The 12,640-nt window shown below is 39.9% G+C and overlaps 5 protein-coding genes and 1 non-coding gene across 6 annotated transcripts; 4 read left to right on the top strand and 2 right to left on the bottom strand.

Moving 5' to 3' along the window:
- Window positions 1-1,018: 1,018 nt before the first annotated feature.
- Window positions 1,019-2,050, top strand: LOC116889692 (chaperone protein DnaJ-like). Its single transcript, XM_032890579.1, has one exon. The coding sequence runs from the start codon at window positions 1,019-1,021 to the stop codon at window positions 2,048-2,050; it is 1,032 nt and encodes a 343-aa protein (XP_032746470.1).
- On the top strand, window positions 2,047-2,835 carry LOC116889691 (protein GrpE-like). The gene has a single exon (XM_032890578.1). The coding sequence runs from the start codon at window positions 2,047-2,049 to the stop codon at window positions 2,833-2,835; it is 789 nt and encodes a 262-aa protein (XP_032746469.1).
- Window positions 2,836-2,840: 5 nt separating this feature from the next.
- Window positions 2,841-3,713, top strand: LOC116889690 (fructose-bisphosphate aldolase-like). The gene has a single exon (XM_032890577.1). The coding sequence runs from the start codon at window positions 2,841-2,843 to the stop codon at window positions 3,711-3,713; it is 873 nt and encodes a 290-aa protein (XP_032746468.1).
- Window positions 3,714-5,544: 1,831 nt separating this feature from the next.
- On the bottom strand, window positions 5,545-6,234 carry LOC116889689 (uncharacterized protein MG323-like). The gene has a single exon (XM_032890576.1). The coding sequence runs from the start codon at window positions 6,232-6,234 to the stop codon at window positions 5,545-5,547; it is 690 nt and encodes a 229-aa protein (XP_032746467.1).
- A 1,515-nt stretch (window positions 6,235-7,749) lies between these two features.
- Window positions 7,750-8,622, top strand: LOC116889688 (inosine-5'-monophosphate dehydrogenase-like). Its single transcript, XM_032890574.1, has one exon. The coding sequence runs from the start codon at window positions 7,750-7,752 to the stop codon at window positions 8,620-8,622; it is 873 nt and encodes a 290-aa protein (XP_032746465.1).
- A 2,684-nt stretch (window positions 8,623-11,306) lies between these two features.
- On the bottom strand, window positions 11,307-11,379 carry Trnai-uau. The gene has a single exon. It is a non-coding gene; the product is annotated as a tRNA-Ile (tRNA).
- Window positions 11,380-12,640: the final 1,261 nt, after the last annotated feature.

Here is a 12,640-nt window from a genome sequence, read left to right as displayed (position 1 = left end):
TTGGTTCAAATGCACTCCAATAATAGGACAGAGATAGAAAGTGTTTCTGCGGGGGAAATATGTGCCATTGTGGGCCTTAAAGATACGAAAACAGGAGATACATTGACCGTTAAGGGTAATCAGGTGATTCTGGAATCCATGAATTTTGCGGATCCTGTTATATCGCTTGCCATTGAACCAAAGACCAAGGCTGACCAGGAGAAGATGTCGAATGTTCTTGGTAGATTATCCGAAGAGGATCCTACTTTCAAAATTGCAGTGGATCATGAAACCGGACAGACCATTATCTCGGGTATGGGTGAGCTTCATCTTGAGATTCTTGTGGACCGAATGAAAAGGGAATTTAATCTTCAGGTTAATGTTGGTATGCCTCAGGTGGCCTTCAGGGAAACATTCACAAAGGCTTCTGATGTGGAGGGCAAATACATTAAACAAACCGGTGGTAGGGGTAACTATGGGCACGTTTGAATTAAGTTTGAGCCTAATGAGAATAAGGGATTTGAGTTTGTGGACAAGATTGTGGGAGGAAAGATTCCGAAGGAATATATCAAGTCCATTAGGCAGGGGTTAGTAGATGCAATGAAATCAGGTCCCATGGCTGGATATCCTATTATTGACATAAAGGCTACTTTGTTTGATGGATCTTATCATGATGTGGACTCAAACGAAATGGCTTTTAAAATTGCAGCGTCTTTGGCGTTAAAATCCGCTAGCAAGCTATGTCATTCAATTTTGTTGGAACCAATTATGCAGGTGGAGATAACAGTTCCTCTGCAATATTTTGGAACTGTTATGGGTGATGTGATATCAAGACGAGGTGAGATTGAAGGTACTGAGCAGATTGAAAATGCTCAGGTTATTAAGTCTAAGATTCCTCTGAAGGAAATGTTTGGATATGCAACTACTTTGAGATCTTTCACGCAAGGAAGGGGTGTATATTCTATGCAGTTTTCCCACTATCAGGCCCTTAATAAGCAAATTACTGATGAGTTGTTAAAGGCTAGAAACGCACAATAGTATGCCACGGCAGAGCTTGTACGATATTCTAGGGGTGAATGCGGATGCTTCGGCGGACGAGATCAAGAGAGCTTATCGTAAGCTGGCAAAGAAGTATCATCCGGACGTGAATAAGAGTGAGGATGCTGAAACTAAGCTTAAGGAGATCAACTCAGCCTATGAGATTCTTAGTGATAAGGACAAGCGGCGGAAGTATGATCAGTTTGGAACTATGGATGAGTTGGGTGCCGGAGGGGAAGGGCATTCACCTTGGGACATTTTTGACATGTTTGATGGATTCGCTTCTGCTTTTGGACAGAATTTTAGACAGGATCATGTGACCAAAACCATGAAGGGAGTGTTGGAAATCAGCTTCATGGAAGCCATCAGAGGTACTGAGAAGAGATATACATACGTTAATTCCTTTGTTTGTGATGAATGTGGTGGGTGTGGAGCCTTTAAAGGTGATTCACAGTATCTAAATATTTGTTCTTTGTGTCGCGGCAGTGGTCATGTGAAAATACACGTTGGATTTGTGGAATTCAATCAACATTGTAAGCAATGTAGAGGAACCGGTAAGACGGTTACTAAGAAATGTAGTGGATGTAAGGGACAGGGAATTAAAAAGAAAAACAAGACAGCAACTATTAAGATACCCCCAGGTATAGAAAATGAGAAGGTTTTGAGCATTACGGATGATTCGGGTTCGGAGAAAATTAAGATATACATAATGGTTCAGGTGGGTTCGTCACCTATCTTTACCAGAAGAGGAATTGATATCTATACCAAGGTTTATGTCAATCCATTTAGGGCTATGTTTGGGGGAACTGTACATGTTCCTACCCTCGATGGTGTTAAAGAGGTTAAAATTCCCGCAGACACCCAATCTGGGGTGGTCATGAAGATTGCGGGGGGTGGAGTTAGGATTTCTGCACATCGAAAAGGTGATTTATTTTTCAAAATATTTTTCGCGGAATCTCCCGCTTTATCTCTTAAACAAAAGGAAATGCTTAAGAAACTTGCCGATATAGAGCTGGATCAGAGTAAGAAATGAGTGCAGAAGGTAGAAAAATATCTTTCAGAAAACTAATGAAATCCTTTTCGGGAAAGAATAAAAAGGAAAATCAGCCGGAAACAGTAGAGCAGAAGAAAGAAGCAACGGAGGTTCCTGAAAAAGATATGAAGAAAGAAGAGGTAGAAGCGAAGGATAAAGAGATAGAAGAGGAAAATAAGGAGGAGTCGTCAGATTCGATAGAGGACAGCGGAGAATTAGAGGGAGATGAGGATGTCTCCAATATGTCCGATGACGTCGAGGAGTTGAGACAGCAAATTCTAGAGCTACAAACTCTAACTGAGGCCATTCAGAAAAAGTGCAATGATGAGATGCTTGAGTTTGTGGACAAGAAAAGCAAGGAAGCCGAATCGATAATAGAGAAAAGGTGTCAGGATCTTACTGATAAGTTGAATGGGGAATTCGAGGAAAAGCTTAACTACAAATACTCTAAGCCTCTTGCTCAATTGGTGGACGTTATCTCTCAATTTGAAACGGTAATAACCAGCATAAATAATCCCGAGGTTGCGGGGTATCTTGTGGGTTTCAAAATGTTCCTTGGACAGTTTGAATCTCTACTCTCTTCTTTCCAGATAATCAGCTTTCTTCCAAATGTAGGTGATGATTTCGATTCTTACACCATGCAAGCAGTGTCTGTTAAGCAGACTGATAATGAAGAAGAGAACGGTAAAATCACCGCTGTTTTCCAAAAAGGTTATAAACTTCAGGATAGAATCCTAAGGTTGTCAACCGTTGAAGTGTTTAAACTTAAAGATAATAGTAATTAAGACATATGGCTTTGGTAAGCGCTAGGGAGGTTTTAAGAACCGCCTATGACAAGGGGTATGCGGTGGCACAGATAAATACAAACAACCTTGAGTGGACAAAAGCTATTCTTCTGACAGTTCAGGATCTTAAGTCTCCTGTTATTATCGGAGCTTCTGAAGGAGCTATTAAGTACATGGGTGGATTTAATGTGGTTGCTTCATTGGTGAAGGCCATGATTAAGGACTTGAACATAACAGTTCCAATAGTTCTTCATTTAGATCATGGTAGCTACGAGGGATGCAAGAAGGCAATAGAGGCAGGATTTAGTTCTGTTATGTTCGATGGATCGCACTTTTCAATAGACGAGAACTACGAAAAATCCAAGGAGATAGTTGATTTGGCTAACAGCAGAGGTATTTCAGTTGAACTTGAGGTTGGTACTATAGGAGGCGAAGAGGATGGGGTTATGGGTTCTGGTGAAGAAGCGGATGTTGACGAATGCGTGAAGATGGGTTCTCTTGATTTGAGTATGTTGGCTGCTGGAATAGGTAATGTTCACGGACCATATCCAGATAATTGGAAGGGACTTAATTTTGATCTCCTTAAACGTATCTCGGATGCTGTTAGAAAACCTCTTGTTCTTCATGGAGGAACAGGTATTCCTGAAGACATGATAAAAAAAGCAATATCTTTAGGAATAGCCAAGATAAACGTAAATACGGAACTTCAATTGGCCTTTGCGGCAGCAACCAGAAGATATGTGATGGAAGGTAAAGATCAGGATATGAAAGCCAAGGGATTTGATCCACGAAAACTACTTAAATATGGGTTTGAGGACATTTGTGGAGTTATTAGGACTAAGTTAGCAATGTTCGGTTCCGTTAATAAAGCCTCATAGCTCCTTAAAGAATAGGTGCACAGCAAAATCCTAATACCTACCAGCCTATTTGTATCCATATCTACTGGAAGTTATTTACTAGTCTCATCTTCGGTGGGGTCGACCTCCGTAGATGGTGGATTCTACGATACTAGTCTTTCCTACTCCGCCCACGAAGGAATCACAAATGACCCTTTAAATTCCAGACAGTATCTTTTGTTCAATTCATTTAATTTGATATGGAAGGAAAGTGGATCTTCGGGGCCCTCCACTTCGGCTAACGGGTTTCTCATAAATGTTATGGTGCCCGATTGGATTGAAGAGTTTCATCCCGAACGGCATAGATATGCTCCTAAACCCTATGTTTTAGGTGATGAGATAGTTGCATTGGTGGGGGTTCCCTTCACCTTTGCTAAGCAGTTATTTGATAAAGTTACTGATTGATCTAAGGATGTAAATGATGCTACGTCTTCTCCTAAGTTAAGTGATAATACCAATAAATCCGGCAATAAACTTTTATTCTCCCATCCTTGACCTTTAACTCAAAAATCTAATTATGCCCCTACCCAGGATTACATTTATTCCCTTAACAATACATCGATTCCCGGTTTTGATAATGATGTGTCCAAACCCTTCTATTTCGAAGTAGATACTAAGGATGTGTCGGCAGTATATGCGGCCGTTGGATTACACGTTAGTTCTATAGATACTCCTCTTCTTAAAGAACATACTGCCACAGATCCTTCACCCACAGAGATTCGAAATGTTGCTGGAGAATCCTACAAGGTTGGGGTGGATTTTGCTGTTCTCCAGGTTAAGTTCAATGTTTCTAAGCTACGAAACCCCTTTCTTAAATACATTGTTGATCTCTACGAGAAAAAAACTATTCTACCTCAGATCCTTAACTCCCACATACATGTGGAAAACGACAGATTGGGCCCTATTTATCTGGGAGGATGGGATAAATTGGATGACATGGAAAAGGAATTACAGGTTATGAACAATCTTCTTGTCAAAACGCCTGTCAAAAACGGACAAAGCATCTCTTCTATCTCCCCTAGTGAAGCAGTTAATCAAGCAGATACATATTTAGAATGGGAGGTTTACGATCAGTATATATCTCGTTTTACGGATCCATCTAAGGTTACCAAATCCAATGACTATGAAACCACTGACATAGAGTATTTTCCTAATGACGAGGATGGGGTCTTGTTTGCTAAGTACCACATCAAAAATAAAAGCAAAAATATAAAAACAAAGAAGAAGAAAGAGATGGTTATCGGCGGATTCAAACAGAAATCTAATGCAAATCCCCAGTCGTCACGTTTGGAAACATACAATTATGACCAGATTGAAAAGAAAAAGTGACTTGTTAACTTCTTAGCTTCCAAACCTCAGCCAGAGGCTAAATGAAAGGAATATGAAATACCTAATTCCTATTTGTCTCTCGCCGATATTCAGACCACCCTTCTGTCCACCACCCTTTTTCAAAAATCTTCCGCTAATATTCTGTCTGTTGATTCCAACAAATACCTAGATATATCCAACAACATTTTTATTCCTAACATCCTTATGAATAGTGCAGGAGGACTCCCTGTTGTCACCAAACACCATAGGAATAACGAACCATCTCTATTGGGAATTTATGGAGGAGTAGCCCTGTGGAATAATCCAATATCTGGTTCTTCCAAAAGAGTGGGTAAGGTTACTATGTTGGTCTCTCCAACCTACGATTTATTGAACTCTAACAACCTCTTATCCTATCCATCATTGGGCGATTCTCTGGTGAAAAAGAATCTTCATGATAGGGTCATTCAACCTAATCGATTTAGATCATCCAGGTCCTAATTATCTATTTGGATTCGAAGTTACTTTTAACCCGGATAATATCTTTCTTGTTGCATATCAGACATATCACATCCCCTTTCATAAATTCATCTTTACCGTTAACCGGAGAAACTATTTTTCCATCAGCTCTGGTAATGCTTATTAGGATGATGGCTGATTTTTTGATGAAGTCAACGTCTTTGATTTGTTTGTTAAGGAAGGATGAATTGTTTAGTGGCACTTTTAGGCATATTGTGTCTGCATCGTTTTGCATTGTAGTGAAGGCATCCACATTAAGGTCGTGTATTAGCTTGTAGGATACTTTGGGAGCTATCTCCTCCTCTGGAATATAGGTATTGGTGATTCCCAGAAATTTAAGAATTCTTTTGTGGGATTCGTCTTTAGCTTTGCATAGTATGTTTTGAATGTCTAGTTCCTTTAGGTTGGCTGCTATCAAAATGGATGATCCCACCTCTGAAACTCCAAGCACCACATAGTCAAAATGTTTCATGTCCACTGATTCCAATGCTTTTATGTTGGTGGCGTCACACACTACAGTGTATGTGAACATATCACCGTATTGGTTAACTTTCTTTTCGTCTATATCAACGGCAGTCACTTGATGACCATCTCTCATCAGTATCTTTCCAACAGCTAAGTTAAATTTGCTAAGACCTATTAGGCAGTATTCTCTTTTTTGGGTACTGTCCCCCATCACTCTCATCCTCATAACTCCCCTTTAAAAATTTAATATATTCATAGTTATGGGGGGAGATACCAGCAAGAGAACTAGAAGACAAGTTTTTTTTGATTTTGTTTGGGGGAAAAACATATATCAAAAAATTCTAAGAGCTTACCTTTGTATCGCTCTCATAGGTACTATTTTTCTTTCTTTACCAATTTCTAGACAACCGGGAAAAATCCCTAGCACCTGAGACGCTTCTCTTTTTATTTCTATTTCAGCTTTTACTAATACTGGGCTCACTGTCTGTAACATAAGCGACACTTTTAATTTATTCGGACAATTTGTAATCCTACTCCTCATTCAATCGGGAGGGATGGGTTTACTTACTATTTTTATATTTGTATGGTCATGGAGTAAGAGAAAGAATAAGTACAGTGTTGAACACCGTTTATGGCTCGATTTTGAGAGAGGAAGTAGTAGTAAACTTGAGTCCTTTGACTCAGTAAAAACCGGCATTACAGCTCTACTTATTGTGGAGTTGGTGGGGGCAATTTTACTGACTATTTTCTTTTTCTTTGCCCAACCTAAAGCTAATGGAACCAGTGTCTCTCCGACAAATATTCAGGGTAATTTTGGAAATTCAGTATGGATGGGAGTCTTTCATTCGGTCTCAGCCGCCAATAACGCAGGATTTGATTTGTTGGGATCCAAATCTATACAGCCTTATAACACTGGATACAGAAACATTCTCTCGGTCATCTTTTGCATTCAGTCCATTATGGGCGGGATTGGATATCCTATTTTTTATGAACTTAGGTGTTACTTAAAAAATCGTAGACAACAAAAATTCACTCCCTTCAGTTTAGCTTTCAAGATCAACATCATCTCTTATTTTTTCATACTTTTTGCAGGAGCTCTATTGGCCTGCATTTTTGAGGCATCTCCCAAAGATTCATCTTCTTTAAGTGACATGTCTGAAGCGGACAGAATGTGAAATGTAATCTACTTGTCTTTTTCCTCAAGATCTTCCGGATTCTCTGGAATGGACATATCCTCATTGAAGGAATCCACCCGATGACTACTGTCTTCCCTCATGTTTATAGGTGCCAACCCCTCTTCCACAGGTGGAGGCGTGAGGTCCATTGTCATATTCATTATCGTGTCTCGAATGTGATATACGATGAAGGGTAAACGGCATCTATCCCCATTTAAGAAAACCATCAAGCCTGAAATAGTTGATGCCTCCTTTCGGGTTCTTGTTCTTTCGGCTATTTTGGTGTCTTCAGCAGTGTTTCTAATTCTTCTCTCGGACCCAACTTCACAAATTAGCAACGCTATCTTTGAGGCCAGTTCGGCCTTCGGAACAGCAGGTTTAACTTCTGGTCTAACGGAAAAAACCAATTGATTCGGGCGATTAGTTCTTGTATTTGTGATGTTTGTGGGACAATTGGGAGTCTCCAATGCCTTGATTTCCATTACAGATGTAAAATCTCTTAAAAGAGGAGACGTTGAGTACGATTCACCTAACCTTAAGCTCATGTAGCCATGTTTTTGTCTAAACTGAAAAGCATAGAAGAAACACTCACATTCGACGACATACTGATTAAACCTAACTTTTCCTCCGTTGACTTCGATAAAGTAGATCTTTCTCTTCGCCTAAACGATAACTTAGTTCTTTCGCTCCCTATTTTCTCGGCGGGAATGGATACTGTAACTGGTTATGAAATGGCCCGTGCGATGATTATGAATGGTTGTTGCGGCCCTCTTCATAAGAACGAAACTATTGCCAACAATGCTGTTCATGTTGCCAAATTAAAGGCTGAATTTGGAGATTCTAAGCCTATTGCTGTTTGTGTGGGTGTTGGTAATAGCCTGGAAGATATAAAAACTTTAGTTGATGCTGGAGCCAATGTTCTTGTGGTTGATTCGGCCCATGGCCATACTCAAAGAATAGGAGACATAGTTCAGCTAATCGCTGACAATTTTCCTAAGGTTTATATTATTGCCGGCAATATAGTAACTAAAGCTGCAGCCGAATGGTTGGTTTCCAAGGGAGCCCATGCAGTTAAGGTAGGAATAGGACCAGGTTCTATTTGTACAACTCGTAAGGTTACTGGCATAGGAAGAGGACAGGTCTCCTCAATTGCGGAGGTTGCAGAATATTGCAAAACCAAAGGGATTCTGGTTATAGCAGATGGAGGAATAAGTGCCCCTGATGACATAATGAAAGCCATAACTTGCGGAGCACAAGCAATTATGTCCGGATTTCTATTTGCAGGATGTTCCGAATGCCCCGGAGAGGAGATAACAATAGATGATAAGAAATATAAACCCTATAGGGGTATGGGAAGCATGTCTTCTATGAAATTGGGAAGTTCTGTTAGATACGGGAAGGACAAAGTGGATAGTGGTAAATGAATTCCTGAGGGTGTGGAGAGCTTTGTGCCTTCTAAAGGACCTGTAAAGGATAAGTTACACGTTATAGAATGAAGTCTTAGAAGTGCCTTTGGCTACGTAGGCGCCTTTAATATAGATGAAGCTCATGAAAAAACTGAAGTTGTTAAAGTAACAGCATCTGTTAAACAAAAATCTAACGTACACGGAATAGAGATAATTACCTCCAATTAACTAGTTTACTCCCACTCTATTGTGGATGGGGGTTTGGAGGTTATGTCGTAGACAACCCTTGTTATTGCTGGATATTGGTTGGTTATGGATAAGCTTATTTCAGAAAGAATTTCCATTGGAATACATGATGCTTTGGCCGACATCATGTTCTTGCTATTAATTGACCTTATTCCAACTATGTATCCATAGTTCCTTTGATCTCCAATTACCCCAACAGATTGAACAGGCATAAGTACCGAGAAGCATTGGGATACTTTATCGTATCAACCATGTTTCTTTAGTATTTCGAAAAGTATTCCGTCTATGGTTCTCACTATCTCAACTTTTGCTTCGGTTACTTCACCAAGAACCCTTATGGCATAACCTGGCCCCGGGAAGGGTTTTTCATTCAACATGAAATCAGGGATATTCATATCCTTACCCAACTCCCTAACCTCATCCTTAAATAGGTTTTCTAGGGGCTCAACCGTTTTAAAGTGTCTGTGTATTTCATCCACAGTATTGTGGTGGGTTTTTATGGTGTGCTGAACATTTTTTTTCCCTGACTCTATTACATCTGACTTTATGGTACCTTGCGCTAAAAAGGGAATATTCACCCCCAGATCCCTAATCTCCTCTCGAAACACTTCTACAAACAGATTCCCTATTCTTTTTCTTTTTTCTTCTGGATCAATCACCCCCATCAGCGTCTCCATAAATTTCTTTCGAGCATCAACAACAATGAACCTATCTCCCAACTCTTCCCTCATCCAATCTATTTTTTCTTTCATTCGTTCCATATCAAATAACCCTGTATTAATCATTAGGTAGTAAGCATCCAATTTTGCCTTCTTCATCAATTGAGCCACAACCGTACTATCTACTCCACCCGACAGGCCCAAACATATTTTCCCTGTGCCAACCTCTTCCTTTAGTTTGTCCACATTAATTTGAACAAGATCATGAACATTTCATTTTTTCTCCAGTCTACAGATAAGAAATAGAAAGTTTTGTATTAGTCTAGTTCCCACTTTGCCATCATCTATCTCTGGATGAAACTGTATGGTGTATATCTTTTCTCGATCATTTGCGGCTATTGCTAAGCATCTATCTGTCTTAGCCACTGAATTAAATCCCCCTGCTAATCTAGAAACGGAATCTTTGTGCGACATTCATATTTTGAATGACAGAGGTAACCCATCCACTAAAGGATGATCCCTTTCTATTCTTACTTCAGTTTCGCCAAACTCCGAAAGGGAATCGTATTCCACCACACCTCCTTTCATTTTGTGGATAACCTGCATTCCATAGCAGATTAAAAGTGAAGGCTTTTTAAGCCGCAAAAGTCTTTCGAATACCCTCTCATGTAGCTCATCCTTAGCACAGCATGGACTACCAGAAAAGATCAGAGCATCGTACTTTTCGGCTTCTTCCACTAGTCCCTCATCATTACTATTTCTAATATCCGCATAAACCTTATTCTCCCTAACCTTTCTTACCAACAACTCCGAATACTGAGATCCAAAGTCAATGACCAGAACCATTACCCTTCTAGATTATTTATGTAGTGCTTTATGGATATTGCTGCTATTGCACCATCATTCACCGCAGTAACAACCTGTCTAAGTTCCTTATGAATAACATCCCCGGCAGCAAATATTCCTTTTACTGAAGTATTCATTCCGCCATCAACCCTAATAAAACCCCCCTCATCCATCTCTAGACCAAGGCTTCCCAAAAAATAATTTTCGGGTATTAGACCTACATAGAAAAAAACACAGTCTCCCTCCACAAGCTTTTCTTCTCCACTTTCAACTTCTTTTATCTTAAGCCCAATAACTTTACGTTCTTTTACTTCAACTCCCAAGGGAATATAGGGAATGTTTTCCTTTATCCTATCATTCTTCCTCATACGGTTAACTAACACATTATCTGCTCTATATTCTCTTCTTCTGTGAACCAAATCAACCCCTCCAGTAACATCCGCAAGATAAAGTGATTCCTCCACTGCCGAATTACCCCCACCAACCACCACAACTCTTTTGTCCTTATATAGATTCCCATCACATATTGCGCAGTATGAAACTCCATTTCCATAATACTCTTCTACATTCGGTATATCCAAAACTCTTTCTTTCATACCGGAGGTAATTAGCACTGTTCTTCCTATGTATTTATTCTCTTTACCTATAACCTTCCATTCTTTATTTTCCTTCTCTATTCCAACCACCTCATCCTCGAAATAACTAACTCCTTCCTCCTTTTCTATTTGGCTAAACATATACTCTCCTAGCTTCGGTCCATTTAACTCTGTATAACCCGGATAATTTTCTATGTACAGGGTTTTATTCAGTTTCCCTCCAGCAAAATCTTTTTCTACCAGCGATACGGTTAATCCTGCTCTATTGCAATAGAGAGCGGCCGTTAAACCGGCTGGACCCCCTCCTATGATGACAACATCGTACAGCCTGTTTTCCGACAAATTAGACAAATGGTGGGGCTAACGGGGCTCGAACCCATAACCTTACCCTTATAAGAGGTACGCTCCGCCGATTGAGCTATAGCCCCATTCGTCCGGGGTGGTATAATTTCATTAATTTTGATACTTTCTTCATGATATATGCTACGTTTGAATTAGAGCAAATGTAAAATAAAAACAATTTGTTCATAATTAAATGATATCAAGCCCAGCAGATAACCCATTTTAATTTAATTCGATCGCCTTCGCTATTACATGTAGAACGGTAACTTTTACTAAATGTCTCCTGCACCTAAAAAGAAGGTTGTCACTTCTAGCGCAGCACCTAAAGCAATTCCTAAGAAAACTACTGCAAAGACTAAGTCTAAACCCAAAGTCAAGACCACTACTGAAACCAAGATTAGAAGACCGAGAAGAGGAGCCAACTATGACTCAGTCTATGCGTCTTTGATGGAGATTAAGAAGGAGATGGAAGATAATAGAAAAAAATTCGAGAAGGACCTAAAGGATGACCACTATGCTGGAGGATTTATTCTGGAGGCCAATACCAAAAAGATAAAGTTTGATTCTAAATCTGCCATCAATAAGTTGCTTGAACCCCTTATACAACAGGCATACGGCGTAAAGAAGGGTAAATTTAAACTTTCCAAGGAATCCATTATCTTGGTCCTGGAAGACTATATGCCCCTGTCAGATGACAAGTGGGAGGAGATAGCCAAGAGATTCTCTCTGAAAAACATCACCATCACCGAGCTAACTCCTGAAGAGAAACAGGCACATTATGACTTTCAGGACGGAACTAATCAGGATGATTGAAAGAGTTATGTTTCGGCTGCCAGACAGGAGAAGAGCGGTGATTCTTCAAGGTCTTTTCTTTCAACACTTTCCTTTTCCAAGATGCTCACTGCCGAAGAGGAGAAAAAGCTGGCCAAACTTTTGGACAACCCAGAAACCAAGGCATTCGCGACCAAACAACTTATGACTTCGAACTTGAGATTGGTCATCTCTATAGCCAAAAAATATCTAAATAGAGGATTTAATCTGGGTGATCTAATTCAGGAAGGTGTCTTTGGACTCATGAAGGCCATCGAGAAGTTTGACTATAAGTTTGGAAACAAATTTTCTACCTATGCAACTTGGTGAATTCGCCAGTCCATTACAAGATCAATAGCGGATCAATCCCGCATTATCCGAGTCCCTGTTCACATGGTTGAGATTATCAACAAATTGGTAAAGGCCGAAAAAGATCTGATCATGACCTATGGACATGAACCTACCCTTGAACAGATTACCGAGGAGCTTAAGAAGAATAATGTTAACCTTACTGTCCAGAGGGTTAGTGAGATTAAG

Source organism: Rattus rattus, unplaced genomic scaffold, assembly GCF_011064425.1.
Source record: "Rattus rattus isolate New Zealand unplaced genomic scaffold, Rrattus_CSIRO_v1 PGA_scaffold_52, whole genome shotgun sequence".
Classification (NCBI taxonomy): Eukaryota; Metazoa; Chordata; class Mammalia; order Rodentia; family Muridae; genus Rattus; species Rattus rattus.
The sequence above is the reverse complement of the archived record's forward strand: the minus strand, read 5'-3'. Positions and strand labels throughout refer to the sequence as shown.

What these genes read in the sequence shown, in the direction of transcription:
- LOC116889690 (XM_032890577.1), top strand. Translation starts at nt 2,841, where the DNA reads ATGGCTTTGGTAAGCGCTAGGGAGGTTTTAAGAACCGCCTATGACAAG.
- LOC116889689 (XM_032890576.1), bottom strand. Translation starts at nt 6,234, where the DNA reads ATGGGGGACAGTACCCAAAAAAGAGAATACTGCCTAATAGGTCTTAGC.
- LOC116889692 (XM_032890579.1), top strand. Translation starts at nt 1,019, where the DNA reads ATGCCACGGCAGAGCTTGTACGATATTCTAGGGGTGAATGCGGATGCT.
- LOC116889691 (XM_032890578.1), top strand. Translation starts at nt 2,047, where the DNA reads ATGAGTGCAGAAGGTAGAAAAATATCTTTCAGAAAACTAATGAAATCC.
- LOC116889688 (XM_032890574.1), top strand. Translation starts at nt 7,750, where the DNA reads ATGTTTTTGTCTAAACTGAAAAGCATAGAAGAAACACTCACATTCGAC.